The sequence below is a fragment of the Microtus oregoni genome, unplaced genomic scaffold (genome assembly GCF_018167655.1).
Source record: "Microtus oregoni isolate MIOR12 unplaced genomic scaffold, Mior012 000000F_ref0000247, whole genome shotgun sequence".
In the NCBI taxonomy this organism is placed as follows: Eukaryota; Metazoa; Chordata; class Mammalia; order Rodentia; family Cricetidae; genus Microtus; species Microtus oregoni.
In genome coordinates, this window is record NW_024543059.1 from 16,924,924 (window position 1) to 16,941,649 (window position 16,726).

General features: G+C 45.9%; 1 protein-coding gene across 5 annotated transcripts in view; it reads left to right on the top strand.

Moving 5' to 3' along the window:
• Ntrk3 (neurotrophic receptor tyrosine kinase 3) overlaps positions 1-16,726 on the top strand; it is a 358,909-nt gene that overhangs the window by 112,069 nt on the left and 230,114 nt on the right. For all 5 annotated transcript variants that reach the window (XM_041656675.1, XM_041656673.1, XM_041656674.1 and 2 more), the window contains 3 exons: positions 4,291-4,314; positions 5,662-5,726; positions 6,636-6,738. In XM_041656675.1, coding sequence (XP_041512609.1) covers positions 4,291-4,314; positions 5,662-5,726; positions 6,636-6,738 — 192 coding nt within the window. The remainder of the gene's footprint in view (positions 1-4,290; positions 4,315-5,661; positions 5,727-6,635; positions 6,739-16,726) is intronic.

Sequence of the window (16,726 nt, forward strand, 5' to 3'; positions counted from 1 at the left end):
AACCTTGCGCCAGCTCGGTGCTGGCTGCAAAGGCAGTCTGTGCATCCCACTCTTCTTTGTTGGCCTGAGAGCGTAAAGGCGTCTTATTTATCACAATCAGATGTATGTCATCTCTCTCACTCCCGAGCAGCCAAGTGCTGCAGTTAAGAGCCAGATCTCCGAAGCTGGACAGATTTAGGTACGAGCTCCATCTGAGATTCTTCCAGATAGGTAGCCCAGGATGCTAGGCCAGGGCTCAGCACATGGACAGCTCTCTGGGTTTTGTGAAAAGTGGCAACTGCTCCATGTCTTCACTTCTTTGCCCTTGGATGCAAATGATCAACTTCCCTAGGTTGCATTGACGAGCAAATGAAGTTCGTTCTGTCCACCAAGTGATTAGCAGTGCACTTGAACATGGAAAACCCTTCATTGCTGTTGGCACTTGTTCTGGTTTCAGGGGTGCAGAGATGATAAGAATTCAGGAGTTCCAGACCAGTAGCCATTCTTGGTCCAGGTAGGAAATTCTAGTACGTAGTCTCAGGGCAGGTTAGGGTTGTGACCGTGGACCAGTGACACCAGAGTTCAAGTGTTGACACAATTGCGTGTAAGCTGTGACCTCAGACAAACTGCTTAACTTGCTTCTCCCTCAAAAGTTGTGATGGGGGTCTCTGGAGAGGACTTGGTGTTCCAGTCTCTTGCTGCTCTCTTGGAGGACCTGGCCAGTGCCCAGCACTCACATCACATGTCTCAAAGCCACCTGGGCAGGACCTGATGGCCTTTCACAGCCTCCATGACCACCTAGGTACCCATACATAAGCCTGATAAAAATAGATCTTGTTTTTTTTTTTTTTAAATGTTTTGGCAAGGGACTGGAGAAATTGCTCTGCAGGTAACAGCTCTTGCTCTACAAGCACAAGGGCCTGTTCTTGAATCCCTAGAACTCTGTGCATGGCTGTAACCCTAGCACCAGGGGTCCAGGGACATGACAGACTGATCCTGATCAGTGAGCTACCTAGCTTCCACATACACACACAAGGCTGTGCGCATAGACAAATCATATACACATGCACATGTATTCTCTCTCTCTCTCTCTCTCTCTCTCTCTCTCACACACACACACACACACACACACACACACACACACACACACAATTGTGATGAGTTCTTGGAGAGCTATTGTCTGGAGCTGTAGGAAGCATATGCATCTATCTATTGTCCAGATCTGATCCTGCTGATTCTATCCTTGTCCTCCCTTGTGGTAGGAATCAGAAGAAGAACAATTCCTAGTATTGTTTTATTTGCTTGTTTGTACCCCTCCGCACCCCAAATAAATGCCTGCTAAGGGCAGAGAGCAGGCAACATGTCTTCCTGATCTGGAGCTCACACGCTGCCTGCATGTATGCATGCGGCCTGGCTCCAGCAAAGGACTTGATGATTTATGCTCAAAATCATAGACTGATTTTGAGATTACAGGGTTCAGACACTTGGCCAAAATATTTGGCTGCTGGAAAAATATTTTTTAATAAATGGGAGCCTTCTGAGAAATATAAAATAAATGGATACTGTTGATTAATCTGGCGCGTCTCTCTTTTCATGCTCCAGAGCCTATGCTAAAGCCCCGTTTCCTCCATTATCCCCCAAGCCAGAGCTTCCCCACAATTACACAGAACAGGAAACAAAAATCCAGCCAGGCAACAGATATTGAAAATGGACTTCACAGAAACCACCCCATTCCCTGCAAACAGCTAATCATATCCTGCTAGTTCATATTTAGTGTTCTGCTGGCTACAGTTCCTAAAAGGACTTGACCAAGGTCTGGTAAGTGGAGGACCACAGTGATGAATGAATGAAACAGCGGATGAGCCAGCCAGTGAAGGATTTGTTCTTACATTTCAGGGCCTGGCAGGCTTGTGACAGGGGGCTGGTGTTGTGGGGCATGGCTTCCAGAGGCATTACCAACATCCTTATCACCTGAGAAGTCAGGCATTTTCTCAGAGCTGGGAACACTGCTCAGCGGTCGAGCACCTGTTCAGAATGCATCACTGTGGAGCTGGAGGTGGGGCCTGTCAGTGGTGGAGGGTTTGCTTGGAATGCACCAAGGCCTGGTGACATGGTTTGGTGTTGGAGCACTTGCCTGTGTGGGGCCCTGGATTCCATCTTCAGCAACACAGACACTCTCTTAAGACCTTATGAACCAGAAATGCTGGGTTGAGGACTCCCAGTCCTGATTTGATTTCACTCCACTTTGAAATAACTTGGGCTCTAAAAAAAGGTCAAAATTATGAAACATTGCAGAGAACTTTCTTCTATCTTTCATTTGGCCTCCACAGATGCCATTGAGTCTTTTTCCACCCTTTTTGGTCCCTCCTGTTGAAGAATGCAGGATGTTAACATGGCTTATCAGAGGTGAGGCCAACTTTAGCATTTGGTCAAGATGTTGTTCGCCGGAGTCCTCCACTGCACAGGGACTTATTTCACCCTTAGTTAATCGGAATAAGGATCCGAAAGGACACACATAGCTTGTTTCTCACCATCTTTCCATGAAGAAGGACCCTTAAAAGAAATTCCACACTAGCTCAGAATTGAGAATAATAGAGAGTTATTTATTTAGGGGTAGACTCACAAATCCCAATCCTCTGCTGGAACAGAGAACAGCAACTGAATCCCGCAGCTGGAAAAGAGGCCGGAAGCGTGCTTTACTTGGGCATAAACAGTATAAGAGGCCACGGCCAAGTAGGCGGGTAACTTAAAGGCTACTGGCGGTAGGAATTCCTACAGCATTTCCATACAGCAGTTTCAACATTTATTGATGATTCTTGCCTAAGCAGTTATCACTATAGCATTTACCAAATGAGGATGGTTTCTGTTTCCATCCTTCCCTTTATTAGCAGGAATCACTGTGAAGGAGGGCCTCTCCCACTCCTTTGCTCAGCTCTACAGTTGTGTATATAAAGGCCTATGGGTGTTTTTGCAAATTTATGTGTTTGTTGTCTAGGTTTGCCATGATAAAGTGGTGTAGACTGGGTATCTTAAGTAGCAAAAGTCCATTTTATCACAGCGCTGGAGGTTGGGAATCTGAGAGCAACTGTTGTCAGGCTAGCTTTCTTCCAAGGCCTCTCTCTTTGGCTTGTCCTTGCTGTCCTTGCTGCACCTTTACTTGGCCTCGCCTCTGAGCACATCAATGTTCCAATCTCTTCTTATCTGGTCCCCAATGGCTTCATTTTCACGTGTGCCCCTTATCTCCAAATATAGTGACATTCTGAAGTACGGGGGCTACACCTTAGTCCTATGGATTGTGAAGCAACACAGTGTAGTCTAGAACACCCCATGACTCTTACTATTTTTTTGCTCAGATTATTAAACATTTCAGATTGGCATCCCTACCTGATTTCTCTTTCCAGGACCATATATCTTTAAGCACTTTCTTGTTTTCTGGTGCCGCAAGCTACCCAAAGCATTTTTAATTTTCCTGTCCCAGATATGAAATAGTCCATTCCTTGAAGAAGTTCTCTTTCCTTTCGGTGGAGGATGGTGCCACTCACCTTCCGATGATTCGTTCTGTCATGTGCTCAAATTTGAGCAGCACTGGAGAGTGCTAAAGAGCCCAGTCTTAGAATTGCTTTCTAGATGAATGGTATTCAATTAGTTCATCTTTATAACTCTGCTATTCATCTCCTAGGAGATGATAAAGGTTTGAAGGACATAGTACTTGAAGCACTGAGCACAGCTCATGGCTCATAATTAAGGCCCATTTAAGGATTTTCTTCCATTATTGGGAGAGCCATTTCCATAGGTCAGAGTTCAGGTAACACATGTCCATATGGATGATAAGAAGATCCTAGGGGGCGGGGCATTCCCCAGACTTCTCAGTGACATGTCAGTCTTGCCCACACATACTGAGGGAAAGAAGTCTATTCTAGGGTCACGGCTGGAGCTGCTCTGAAGCACCGGCTCCAGTGTTCTAGTACCTGAAAGAGGGACAGCTGTGGACAGGATGGGGCTAGGGCCTCAGTCCTCTGCCTCGCAGTGAAACTAGCTTGATTGTCAGCTTGCAGGTCGGTTTCCTTCTCTGAGACCAGGAGCTGCATCTGTCTAGCCTCCATTGTGGGGACTATGCCCCGAAGAGGTCGTGCACTGGTTGGAGAGCGCGACTTAGGAAGGATGCCTAGGTGTCCCTTGCTGTGGGAATGGGGACTGTGTTAAGAGGAAGAGGTCCCAGCTAGTAGTTTGCTGTCCTATACAACCCCCCCCCCCGATCTTTGGTTATTATTATATTTGTTAATTGCATCTTTGTTCTTTTCTTCCCCCCAGAGAGCACAGATTTCTTTGACTTTGGTAAGTGTGCTTGGCTTTGGGTTTGAAACACTTGTGTCCTGATAGTTTGGTGACTGTCAAATACAGACTTCCCTCTTGCCTAGTCCATGTTCCCTGCCCTTGGCAGTTGAGGGTGTCAGTACATTACGACAAGAAAGAAATCCTAGGCCCACTCGGACAGTTGCCCTGGACCACAGTTTCTCTTAGACAACTAGCAACCACCTTGTTCTGTAATGGGATTAAATACAGGGTTAGGTAGTATTCTGCAACTGAGCCACTTGGCCCCACTCAGTGTTTTCTGAGGTTTGACTATATTGCAAACCTCTCTACCTGACTGAAAAGAGTCTGCAGCAGGTAAAGAACAGCTTTTAGGACCCTCACTGATCACCTCAGTTGTTCTAAGAGAGAAAATATGGGGCCCGGAAACTTGCCAGTCTTTCTCACCTGCCTTTGGCCAGAACCTGTGGTTTCTCAGGGGCTCACGCATCCTTGAATTGCACCACTGAAGCTCAGTTCATAATAGAGTCCAGGGCAGGGCTGGACAGTCCTTGAAGGAGTGCGGTTTCGCTTTCTTTTTGATTACTCTCCCAAGGTGGGAACAGCAGCCAGCATTGCCGCTTCTGCCCAGTTTCAGGTCAGAGATAGTAGAACAGCCCTACTTAGGAATATTCCGGCCCTTTGGCACACATGTAAGTTCCATATGTGACCCCTTCAATTGTTTTTGGTCATAAAAATATCTTATAATCCCACAGGTGTCCCTTAAGAGAATCCAGAGCTGGGATTGCTTCTTGCAAGGAAGTGATTGTAGACAGAGGATGCCCCTCGGTGGTGTTTCCTGGTCCGTTGAATGTTGTTCCCAACTGCCACTGTGCTCTGAAATCAGTCTTGGGGCATGGCTAGAGGGCTGTTTATTAATTAAGATGTGAGCCCGGATTTCACTGAGGCCTTCGAGTGAAAGCGGGAAGGAATGAGACAGGAAGGGAGAGTGAAAGAGGCTAAGCAAGAGATAGCAATGTTAGTGACGGCTGTTGCCACTGTTAAAATCTCCCTACTCTCCAGGCTAGCCTGGATTCTAAACTGTTTTCATCATTCCTGTCCTGCGCTTCAGGGTGCATGTTGCCCAGATTGTGGTGTGTTCTCTGGGCTAGGCCAGGAGGTGGGATAGGGGTCTGCATTCTTTTGAGTGTTTTTCCCCCCCCCACTGAAGCGTGGTACAGGTAGCTCTGCTGGGGCTTACTCAGTTCCTGGGGGTGTCTGCTCAGCTAGGAGGGTGACTCTAGGGACCTGCTTCCCAAGGACAGAGCAGGCATGAACCGGGACTCCTGGCTAATAAGCTAACTGCCATCCCCTCCCCTGTCATCTTTTCAGAGTCTGATGTGAGCCCCACTCCCCCTGTCACTGTGACCCACAAACCAGAGGAAGACACTTTTGGGGTGAGTTAATTCCTGAGTCTAGATGAAAACACTGAAGGGTAGAGTCATTTTCGGACTTCATTTGAGGTGCTAACTTCCCCACATAGTCTCTTACTTGGAGCAGTACCAATGGTAGAAAAAAAAAAGAAGCAGTGGGGAGAGCTTCCCTTTGAGATGGTTTAAACCGTCCATGTTTGATGAGAGTGCCTCATTGTTTGAAGAAGCCTTTGAGAGTCAGCTCCAAGACCCAGGGCTAGGAAGAGAACAGTTTGAAATTCCCAGTCTGCTACGAGCCAGGCCCAGCAGGCATGCAAGGCCTGCTGACTGGATAAACCTTCTACAAAACCCCAAATTACTCAGAGCCTCTCCTTGGATAGGTTTTCCCGGTCCTGCCTCAGAATCTGAGGCTTTCCTGGGGAGACGTAGAAAGGAGTCTGTTGATGCAGAACTCCTAGTCTTCTCTGAGTAGGACTGCTGTATAAAGATTTTGGTGGAAAGATAGAGAATTTACTTGCTAGTCAAAACATTAGACAGAGGTTTCTCTCAGCTTGCTATTGCAATTCTAGAATGGCTTCCAGATAAGAGGGCTCAGAGTATTGAACCTGGGAACCTCCCCTTAATCAAGCTTATTAATTTATATTTTTTAAATAAAAATTTAAAAGTTCTTTTAGGGTCTCACAAACCACTTTTAAAGACTTAACTCCAGGGTTGCCCAATAGTTCGACATTGTGACATGGCATGGCCACATACAGAGGTGTCACGGCTGCACTGGGCATGTAGGTTTCAGGTTACACACACCTCAGTAGCAGAAGTGTTAGAAGGTCCTGTTCTGTCGAAACTTGTTTGTTCTCACCGGGCACACACATTACTTCTGAGGCTCGGAGGCTTCCGTCACGGCTCCTGACTGTCTCTCTGTTTGGCTCCTACTAGGTATCCATAGCGGTCGGACTTGCTGCCTTTGCCTGCGTCCTTCTGGTGGTTCTCTTCATCATGATCAACAAGTATGGTCGCCGGTCCAAATTTGGAATGAAGGGTAAGGTGGCACCGTTTGGTTCCAAGAGTTACATAGTGGAAGCCTAGCTTCTTGTCATCAAAAGATACTTGGTTTCACTCTGTGTACTCTCTGAAGAAGTCTCTGCTCATTGGATCTCCATAGCCCCAGTGGAGACCCCTGTCTGTACCCTGTTCTGGGTAACTATGGACCAAAGACTGTGCTGGGATTTATGAGAACCAAATATGGATGCTGGAAATGAAAAACTGCTGGTTGCTCAGATGGACTTGTATGATGAGGTTTGAGCAGAAAGTTGGTTATGAGGCAAATGACGATTCTTTTCATTAGTGGTGGTCTAAGGGACGGCACATGTGAGTGATTCTTTTTTCTCTTGTCTGTACTCGTCTTTGAAATCTCGTCGTGACTTAGCCCAGTGAGATGGAGGGTGGTGAATTCTGGTATTGAAAAGCTGTCTCTGCTGCTGTAGCTCAGCATGTAGCTCTGCACAGAGTCCTGGAATGGATGCCAAGAGCAACACGATTTCTAAATCTGCTGGCCAACTTCCATGTCAGAGTACTCGGCCCCATTAGGGCAGAAGGGGAGTGCTGGGATGTGGTGTTCTGCCCAAGCTCCTGTGAGGTATCTGGCATGAAAAGGGTTAACATGTTGAATTAGCATTTACCTGCCTGGTCTCAGAGTCGGATATAGACCAATGATTTGAAAGAAACTGGGTGCTTCTGGTTCTAGAATTGAAACCTGATTTTCAAGATGTCTTCCCAGCTGGGGCTGCTATGCGTGGCTGATGTTGGCAGAGGTGGGTGGAGAGGGAGAGTTAAAGGTTACTTAAGCAACATCCATGCTGATATTTGCTGGTGACATCATGAAACCCAGAAGGATGAACTTCTGAGGCTTTGATACTAGAAGCTGGTTTTTGTGGTGGGAGTCCTGACCTTGGGGCTCAGGGATTACAACAGAAAACATGAATCCATTCACAGGAGCAGCAGTCCATAGATTCATATGCAAAAATGAATGTTTGAATAGCTACATGGTCAAGGGTCAAGTATTTGTATGCAAAAGGAGCCAGATTTGGTTATATTCTCAAGATTCTGGGTCTCCCTTAAAAATTAAGAATACTAGCATATAGAACTACTCAGAGATGACCAAAGGGTTGAAATGTGGAGCCAGCTAGATTGGTCTTTCTGGAGTCTTCTGCTTCTCAACTCTTGGCTTTTGATGAATATGATGAATGGATGGAGGCAAGCCATGTTTCCTTTTGCTTCTGGGTATTTCTCTCTTCATCCTTCCCTCTTTCCAACCTCACACCCCATTTCCTTCCTCTTCTCCTCCTCTTCCTTCTTCCCTTCCTTCCTGCTCTTCTTCTTTCCTCCCCCAGCTTTGTGGGAGTCAGGGTTGAGCCAAGGGACCTCATGCAGGGTAGCTAATTGTTCTACCTTTGAGTGATACCTCCAGTGTTTGTGGATAATTTGAAATAGTTTGACCAAGAGAAATATATATGCTGGTAATTTCCAAGGAGGAAATAGGTTTTTAATGGCTCAAACAGGTCCAGACTACTCTTAGGCACTTTGATTGAAGACACTTTTTTCTGCCAGCTCTTACCATTTGTCAGAGCAGAGCTCCACAGGTTTAGATGGGATGACTACTGAGCATCTCAAAGCCTTCTGTCTTGGGTGATTCTTGGATCTTTGTCTATGAGCATTGATGTGTGTGTGTGTGTGTGTGTGTGTGTGTGTGTATGCGATCTTTCCTTATTCTCCACAAGAAAACATCAGGATGTGGACCAAAAGGAAGAATGGGGCATTATTGTTCTTCCCACCAGCAGCTGAGACCCTGAAACATGCTTGGCAGTGATGTGAGAGCAGATTTTTCCTATTAATTGTCATCCTGTTTCTGGAACAGTGTGTCCCATGTTGAATGGATTAGGCAGCATCCAGGGCGGTGCCTCATTCTCGGCATCTCCTGTCCCCTGATCTCTGTTTTCAGGCTGAGCTGCCTTATTTAGTCCTGGCATGTCAAGGAGGATATGTCCCCATAGGTAGAAGTAAAACATCTCCTTTTCTAAAGTCAAGAAACTTGAAGCTATGGGGCAAATGGAAAGAGATGGTGTACACAAGATTGACTATTAGAATTAATCCTGCATCTCTCTGATCTTGATCATATCCCATTTTATTTAGGTTTCACCTCACTTTAGAATCAATAAACACATGCCATTTGCCACAATAATTTTGATCTTTGGTTGTCAATGGACATATTAGCTACTGTCAATTTTAATTGTTATGACCAGATCACTAACAAGATTTTTTTTATTATTCATGTGTTGAAGTTCACATGGTTGGAGGGCCTGATAGAGTTCATGGCGGCAGGAACATGTGGCTGGGGGTACTTACCTCTCGGCTCACCATGATAATCAGTTTCCTCTTTCAAATCTTCAATCCCTGGGATGAGACCACTCATATTCTAAGTGAGTTATTCTTCCTCAGTTCTCTCTGAAACATATTTACTGACACTTCAAAGGTGTGCCTCAATCTCCTAGGTGATTCTAAAGCCAGTTGAGTTGAGGTTAACACACTGAGTGTCCAAATTTGGGGGGATGAGGGAAGTAGCAGCATGTGTACCGGAAGGCTCCCGATTCTGCCTTAGGTGAACCCCATCTCTTTACATACCCTCTCTTTCCAGCCTGAAATTTCAGATCTGAGTGAGAATCCACATTTTACTCTTTGGATTCTGTACACTTATTTATTTCCTCAGAGCCTTTTTTTTCCCCTTAAATTAAAAACACTACTACTTAGCTATGGGGATGCTGCGTGCTGTAATGTGTAGGTAAATGGCCGTGTTAGTTAGCATCTCATTGCTGTGACAAAATCCTTAAGGAAATCAGTATCTTGGAGGGAAGGTTGTTGTGGGATCATGGTTTTGGGGAATTTGAGTTCATTGACACTCAGCCCGTCACTGTGGTTGTGCATGAGGAGGGCCCCTACTCACCTCATAGTGGATAGAAGCCAAGAGAAAGACAGGAGGAGGCTGAGATGCCAGTATCTACTTCAAGTCATATTGCTAATGACCTAACTTCCTTGGCTTGACCCAGTCAATGCTCCACAACTTCCCATTAGTGCCCCAGGCTGGTGTCCAAGCCTATAGCACACTGTCGTTAAGAACATTGGAATCTGTATCCTAACACTGGCATGAAAAGGATTTCCATGTCTTTATTTCCCTCTTATTTCTTTTCTTGATGCATTCGTCTTTCTAGACCCCTTTTAATGTCCTTGTGTGAAATTATAGCCCGCCCCCCAAGACTCCATCATGAACCTTTTTGTTTCAGACAGTGTGCAGTAGTAAAAATGTCCTTATTACACACTGCCCACAGTGCGTTCTCATGTTTTTCCCCCCCACATATCATCTGTCCGTCCTCCCAGGCCGGGAGTAGCTTACAGCAGAACCCATCCATCACTCAGCCCAGCGTGCCGGGAGCCTCGCTCTGCGTTGGACGGATGCTTGAACTTACAAATGAACAGCATCTATTTTATGCATTTCATCTGCTTCTTTTTTGAAGGGCTTGTTGTGTAGCCCAGGCTGGACTCTATATTTGTTGTGTAGCCCAGGCTGGACTCTAATTTGTTATGTAGTCCAGGTAGTCTTTGAATTCATAATCTTCTTGCCTTAGCCTTCCAAGTTCTGTGATCTAACAGGCCTTCTTTATATGAGTTTTAATCATGAAAAAACAAGGTTATTAATCTGCAAAGGGTTAGTCTGGGCTAATTTGGGAATCTGAGGTCTTTTGGAGTTGGGGAGGACTGGAAGATGCTCACAACAATTCTTACCATCTAGCACATGGCTATGGAGATGCAATCAAAATGATCTCCTTTACCTCCTGAGAAGTAAGATGTGCAGACAAATACCAAAGCTGACCGAATAGACGAACACTCACATTCTCCTACTATTTAAACTATTATTAGCATTTTATTTTCTATTCTCATTGAATGTTTTATTCTTAGGGCAGATTAAACACAGCGGATACAGTGAAAACCCTGTAACGACCACCTCCGACCCTGTTCTCGCAGGTAGCTATTAGCCTTGGCCCAGTGTGCACCTGCCAGTTCTCCTGTCTTAGTCTTCCTCTGTATCTTTTCTTTTTCCACGTCTCTGCTGTTTCTGAATACCAACCCTTCCCCCAACAAATTCATATCCCATATATGGCTTAATTGACAGCCTCCTCCCCTAAATGATTACTGTGTTAGAGGTTGGTAGCTAGTTCAATATATATATATTGGTCTTTCTGGAGTCTTCTGCTTCTCAACTCTTGGCTTTTGATGAATATGATGAATGGATGGAGGCAAGCCATGTTTCCTTTTGCTTCTGGGTGTTTCTCTCTTCATCCTTCCCTCTTTCCAACCTCACACCCCATTTCCTTCCTCTTCTCCTCCTCTTCCTTCTTCCCTTCCTTCCTGCTCTTCTTCTTTCCTCCCCCAGATTAAAGGCGTGGCTTTGCCAGCTAGATCCAGTCCATTCCTTAGCTTTCCAGCCTGGAATATATATATGCACTTGCACATATAGACATCTCTATAAATACCCACATGCACACTTAAACATGCTGTATGTATATTTGAGTACATTCACAAAAATGCACACTACTCTGTGTGTTAGTGTTTTAGTTTAAATGCATGTTTTCCCTCTAGCTCACCTGCCTTTTGCCTACTGACTCGCCAGGTGACTCAGAACTGCCCATGGATTTGGGTGGACACCCACATTATGGAAGATGCGCATCTTAGCCAGATCTCGTAGACACGAACTGAAGGTGTCATGTCTCATGACCCTCTTTAGCAACTTCCAACTAACCCATCCATCAAAGATTGGCCTGGGAATGTGAGCTCATCTTCTTTTGGAATCTTAGAGGTTTTTAAATGATGCCGAGCATACGGCAGGGGTTTCTCTCTGCTCCTGATGAAGCATAGTGCCTCAGCCTGGCAGGGCTGATCTGTGAAGTATCTGTATGGCCTGGGATGGGACCAATCAGACAGACCTCCTGCTGGAGCATGGCCCTGCAGGAACTTTCTCCCCACTGTGCAAGGCCTTCACTCTTTGATTGCCAAATCCCGGGGTGGCCTGGCTGGGTGAGGGTTGAGTACTGTGATGCTCATGCCTGGGGCTGTTTATTGGAAGCACAGAAATGTCCAAAATTATTTTGGAGTTTTAACAGTAATTATGTTCTGTTAGGTCCTTGCTGGCCTGGGAGAGAGTTCGGAATTTATGGCAGCTCATGGTCACGAAATAATTTAAAATTAGATCTTAGAAGACTGGAACTACGATATGGCCTGGGTTCCCACATCTGAAGAAACTGCAGCTCAGGAAAGGGACTGACTTGTTCTGGTTGTTGGGCGAGAGCAAGCTGGGCTGAGAAGACCCTACCTCCAGCCTCCCCACCTCTCAAGGCAAGACAAAGGACCTGACTCCTTTGTGTCAGCTGCTCCAAGTGCGCGTTCTCAGTACACCCGGCATCTGCAGGCCACATCCTCCTTAGAACAAAAGCCAGATGAGGTACTAACATCTCTGAGAAATAATAAAACAGCCCTTGAATTTTCACGTGGGGTGACATCATTTTGAAGAGGAGGAACTGTGTGGTCTTTGGCGCCTTCGCTTCATGACCACTTGAAGATCAGAGATGACTAGGGGTGTCAACTCCATACTTCTTGGCTTCCTGATATTCCCTCAGAGAGAGCTGTTGAATGCTTTCACAGAACCGGAATCTGATTTTGGGCTTGTTAGGGTGATGCTCCCATTGTGCAGATGGGGAAACAGAGACGGGAGTCATGCAGTAAGAGCCCAGAGCCCAGAGCTGCCTAGAGTACCTGGTTCTACTTCCTCATGGACCAGGTGAAAGCAAAGGAGCTAGGGCGATCTGGGGAATGCGACCAGATGGTGAGCAGATCAGCCTGGTTCTTTTCGTGCCTCAGCTAGTTGTCACTGAATGCCATTCTCCTTGAACATGGCTTTCAAAACCACTGGCTGGTAACTCTAGTCAACTTGGGACACACCTGGCTTGGGGGACAGGTAGGAATGGAAAGAGGCTTATTTTTGCTCCCCAGATTGGAAGCCTTCCCTTTATTTCCTTCTGGACACACTGAAGCATATGGGACTGAAGGAAGCTAGGAGGGAGGGCAGAGAGGAGTCAAGAAACGCAGCTTGGACTTCCAGTAAATTCCTTAAGTGCTTCATCAGCCGGCTTGCTTTTCATCCTAGCAGTGAGATGTGTGCTTGGGCCCCTGATGGGTCCGTGGGTGAATGAGAGTTGTATAAGGCTGTTCGATTGTCAATTAGTGTTGGTTAATAGATACTTATAGTAAAGTGGTTGCCTATTTGATTATGATTGGGAAGTATTAACATTTCCCCCATAAGCAGATGGTAGCTATCTTCTGAGCGGATGGCAGGATCATGCCAGAGTCTTGATTTGGAAGGACTCACCACTGCCAGAAGTCTTGGGAGCTGCTGTTACACAGAGTGTTGCTGCCATTCCTCCGATTTAACCACTCAGTCAAGGAGGAATTAGACTCAGGAGGAGTCATTTCTGGTTTTTCTCCTGGTCTTGAGGTGTTGGACTGAGAAGGGTTTTCTCCAGGTGGATGGAAGTGGGAATATTAAGCTTGATGCGCTCTTGGCGTTGTTCCTCATGGGATACCATGGCCATGTGTTTACTGTTGTTCACACAGAACAGGGGACTAAGAAGTAAGGAGAGAGTGTGGGGACTTACCGTACACAGGGGACATTGACAGCTTTTAGAGGGGGCCTGGACACTGAGTGCACACGTCACTGATGGCCTGGATTCACAGTTGCTTCCTTTGCCACAAGATATAAACTGTTGTGAAGTCTGTTTAACAGGGGATCAGAGACTAAGAGCTGCACATAGCAGAAATGAAAGCAAAGAAAGAGTTGGCTTTCCTGACTTGCTGTGATGGGACATGCCCATTCCTTTCTAATGTGTTTTTTTTTTTTTTCTTCTTGGCCTGTATCCTCTTCCAAATTGACATGTGCCCTGGAGGAAGGTGATCTTGGCCCCTGCAAGAATCTTGTACTTAGGGTTCTGGGCCTGGGCCTCCTTTCATTAGGGACTCTTTGGACATGAGTTTGAGAGTGCCTGTCTGTTTCCCTTCCTGCTTAAGTTGTCTTCTTACGGCCCCTACATTGTCTTGAGGAGAACCTGTATTCTCTTTTCTTGTTTTCTGATACTTTTGGAGACCTTCTAAATGACTCTTGGCATGTGGACCTGCCTTAGTTAAATAGGTTAGGTTCATAGCAAGTCCCTTCCCTTCTCCTGCCTGGACATCACTGAGAAGATTGCAGACAAAAACCTTACTCTGCTTGAGGACTAAGATCCAGAATGTGATGTTCTGGATCTTCAAGACAGTTGGGAGGGTGGCGTGTGTTGTTTTCTGGCATGCCTTTGCTGACCTGACCTTTGTGGGGACTTTTCATGTGTGCAGTGAATCATCCCAGAGGTCCCTTCCTCATCATCCCTGGTGGTACTGAGGCCTAGCTGCTCCCCTCCTCCCTTGCCTAACTCTCTGGGACTTGGGAGCCAAGTGTTCTCTGGTACTGCCTTTTGTGCATGAAGAGAAATCCCTGGATGTGGAGTGTGTGATACAAAATGTTTTCCTCTGGGGATACCTGCTGGCTGCTCTGCTCTTGGCAGGCCACTGTATCCTGTTCAGCTGTGCCAAGGATAGCCAGTGTGCTTGGCTCTACACTCAGAAGCTGTTGCCTCTCAGATTCATTTAATGTTGGATCACAGTGCAGTTCTTAGTAATCTGTGGCATCCTCCCTGGCTCCCATAGGGTTAACAGGCTTTTTGATAGCTTAGTTTAGAAGTTCTCAACCTTTTGAATCCAGCAAGCCCTGTAGCAGATGATGGTCACATGTCTTCAGTCTGTGGGTGTAACCTGGCTCTCCCAGAAGTCTTGGGCTCACAATAATTTTACACCCAAGAAAAATACATCAGAAGATGTGTTAACAAGTGGGAATTTTAGAACTAGGATTGAAAGCAATCTCATGTTAATTTTTACTTTTAAAATACCCCCAAATTTTGTATTTTGTTAGCTATCAAATTCATGAGTGATACTAGTCCATCCTACTAATGTATCGGGCCATGGTACCAAAATGGAAAGCCAGAAAGGTTGGGGGCTGCCAATCTTGACTTTCTTATGGTGTTCTTTACCCAAGATGGCCTTTGGCCCTGTACAGTCAAGTGACAGAAACTGCTCCAGGAGAGCCCCACCTCTGTTCTCATCACGCATTCTTTCTCTGTGTGCATCTACTCTCGTGGACCTTGGGAGTTTAGTTTGCCCAGCGGAAGTGTTTGGCTTTGGCTAATGAAAAACTGTCATGTGGCTGCATTGTCCAAGTCTGTGTTTATGCAGCCCGGTCTCCTGTGATCTCAGCTTCAGGATGTCCAAAGATGCCGCAGGCAGCAAAATACATAGAGCAAAACCAGGGCCTGTTGGAAAGCACAATTTGGGATTAGGGAATTAAGAAAACAACAACAACAACAAGAACAAAAAACCTACATGCTAATAAAACCTACCACAGAACCAAGCACTGCAAATGCTCCCTCAAGTTCCTTCTGGTCCCCAGCCCTCATGCTGCACAGCCATCATGGTGATGAGCAAGATGGGGAGGTGGAGCAGTGCAAAGAGGAGGCATCTCCTTCATCCGGCTCTACCTCCACCATCCAGGTGTGCCTGCCACCTGTTCCAGGCCCAGATCTTCCAAAGGACATAAGTGAGGGCCCAAGTTGATATGTCCCAGAGCTTCTTGCTCTCAGAAGGCTTAATGACACCCTCTCCATCCTTCACTACCCAGCATGCTTAGTGAGCAACCGATCGAGTTTCCATTGTGCCTACCACTTTATTCTGTTCCACAGATAAATGGTGCGCCCACAAACCAGAGAGGGATTCATTCACTGGCTTCCTCCCCCAAAGCACCAATTACCTAATTTGCAGGGCACAATGAGAAATGTTCAAAAAGTATTAAAATTCTAAGCAGCTGTAGCAGAATATGAAGCCCAAGTGCGGGGCTTTTTGAGTGTGGATACGGCGTGTGAGGCCAACGATGTGCCTCTAAATACAAATTCCTGCACGGCTCGGGTCCAGACTTCTTTATTCTTTCCTGAATCATTATGAAGGAAATTATATTTCCATGCTTCTTTATAAAGGCAGAAGTAGGAACATCAGATGAATTTTCACTTCTAATTACAGTAGGATATGGGAGGGGGCATTGAGCATTTATTAATGACCTACTATGTGGTGGATGCCAAATGTATCTTTAAGTTTGTGATTACGTGTGTGCATGTGCACTTGTGTGCATGTGGAGCCCAGTGGTTAACCTCAGATGTTCTCGAGGGCCTGTTCTCTTAACTTTGTGAGACAGACTCTTTCAATTAGGCTAGGCTGGGTGACCAGCAAACCCCAGAGATTTGCTTGTCTCAGCCTTCCAGATGATAAGCACACATCACTTTGCTCAGCCTCTTCAGGTGGGTCTGATGAGCCAACACAGGTTTTCCTTCTTGCATAGCTAGAACTGAGTTGTCTCCCCAGCCAAATATATCTTGTAATAATAGCTCTTTATAGTTGACTATGATTTCCATCTCAAAGACGAGCAAGCTGCTTAGAGAGACTCTTATTGTCAACTGGATACCTGATAAGTTTCAGAGCAAGGATTTAAGTGAACCTACCCTCACTCATTAGTTCTCGGGCTTGGCAACACATTTGCTCAACCTTGGTGAAACTGTGTAAATACTAGAACCTAGGTCAATCTCTAGGTTATTTAAATCAGGCATGAGCATTCCGTTTTAAATACAACTGGGAATTTTATCATCCGGTGCAGATCAGGATGGGGAGCAATAGTTTAAATCAAGACACATCTGCACCTGTCAGTAGTTCTCCAGGTCAGCTAGGTGGCTGCACACCAGCTGGTCTGACCAGCTTGGAGCTTTTAAATGTGCCGATGATTGGGATCCATCCCACAA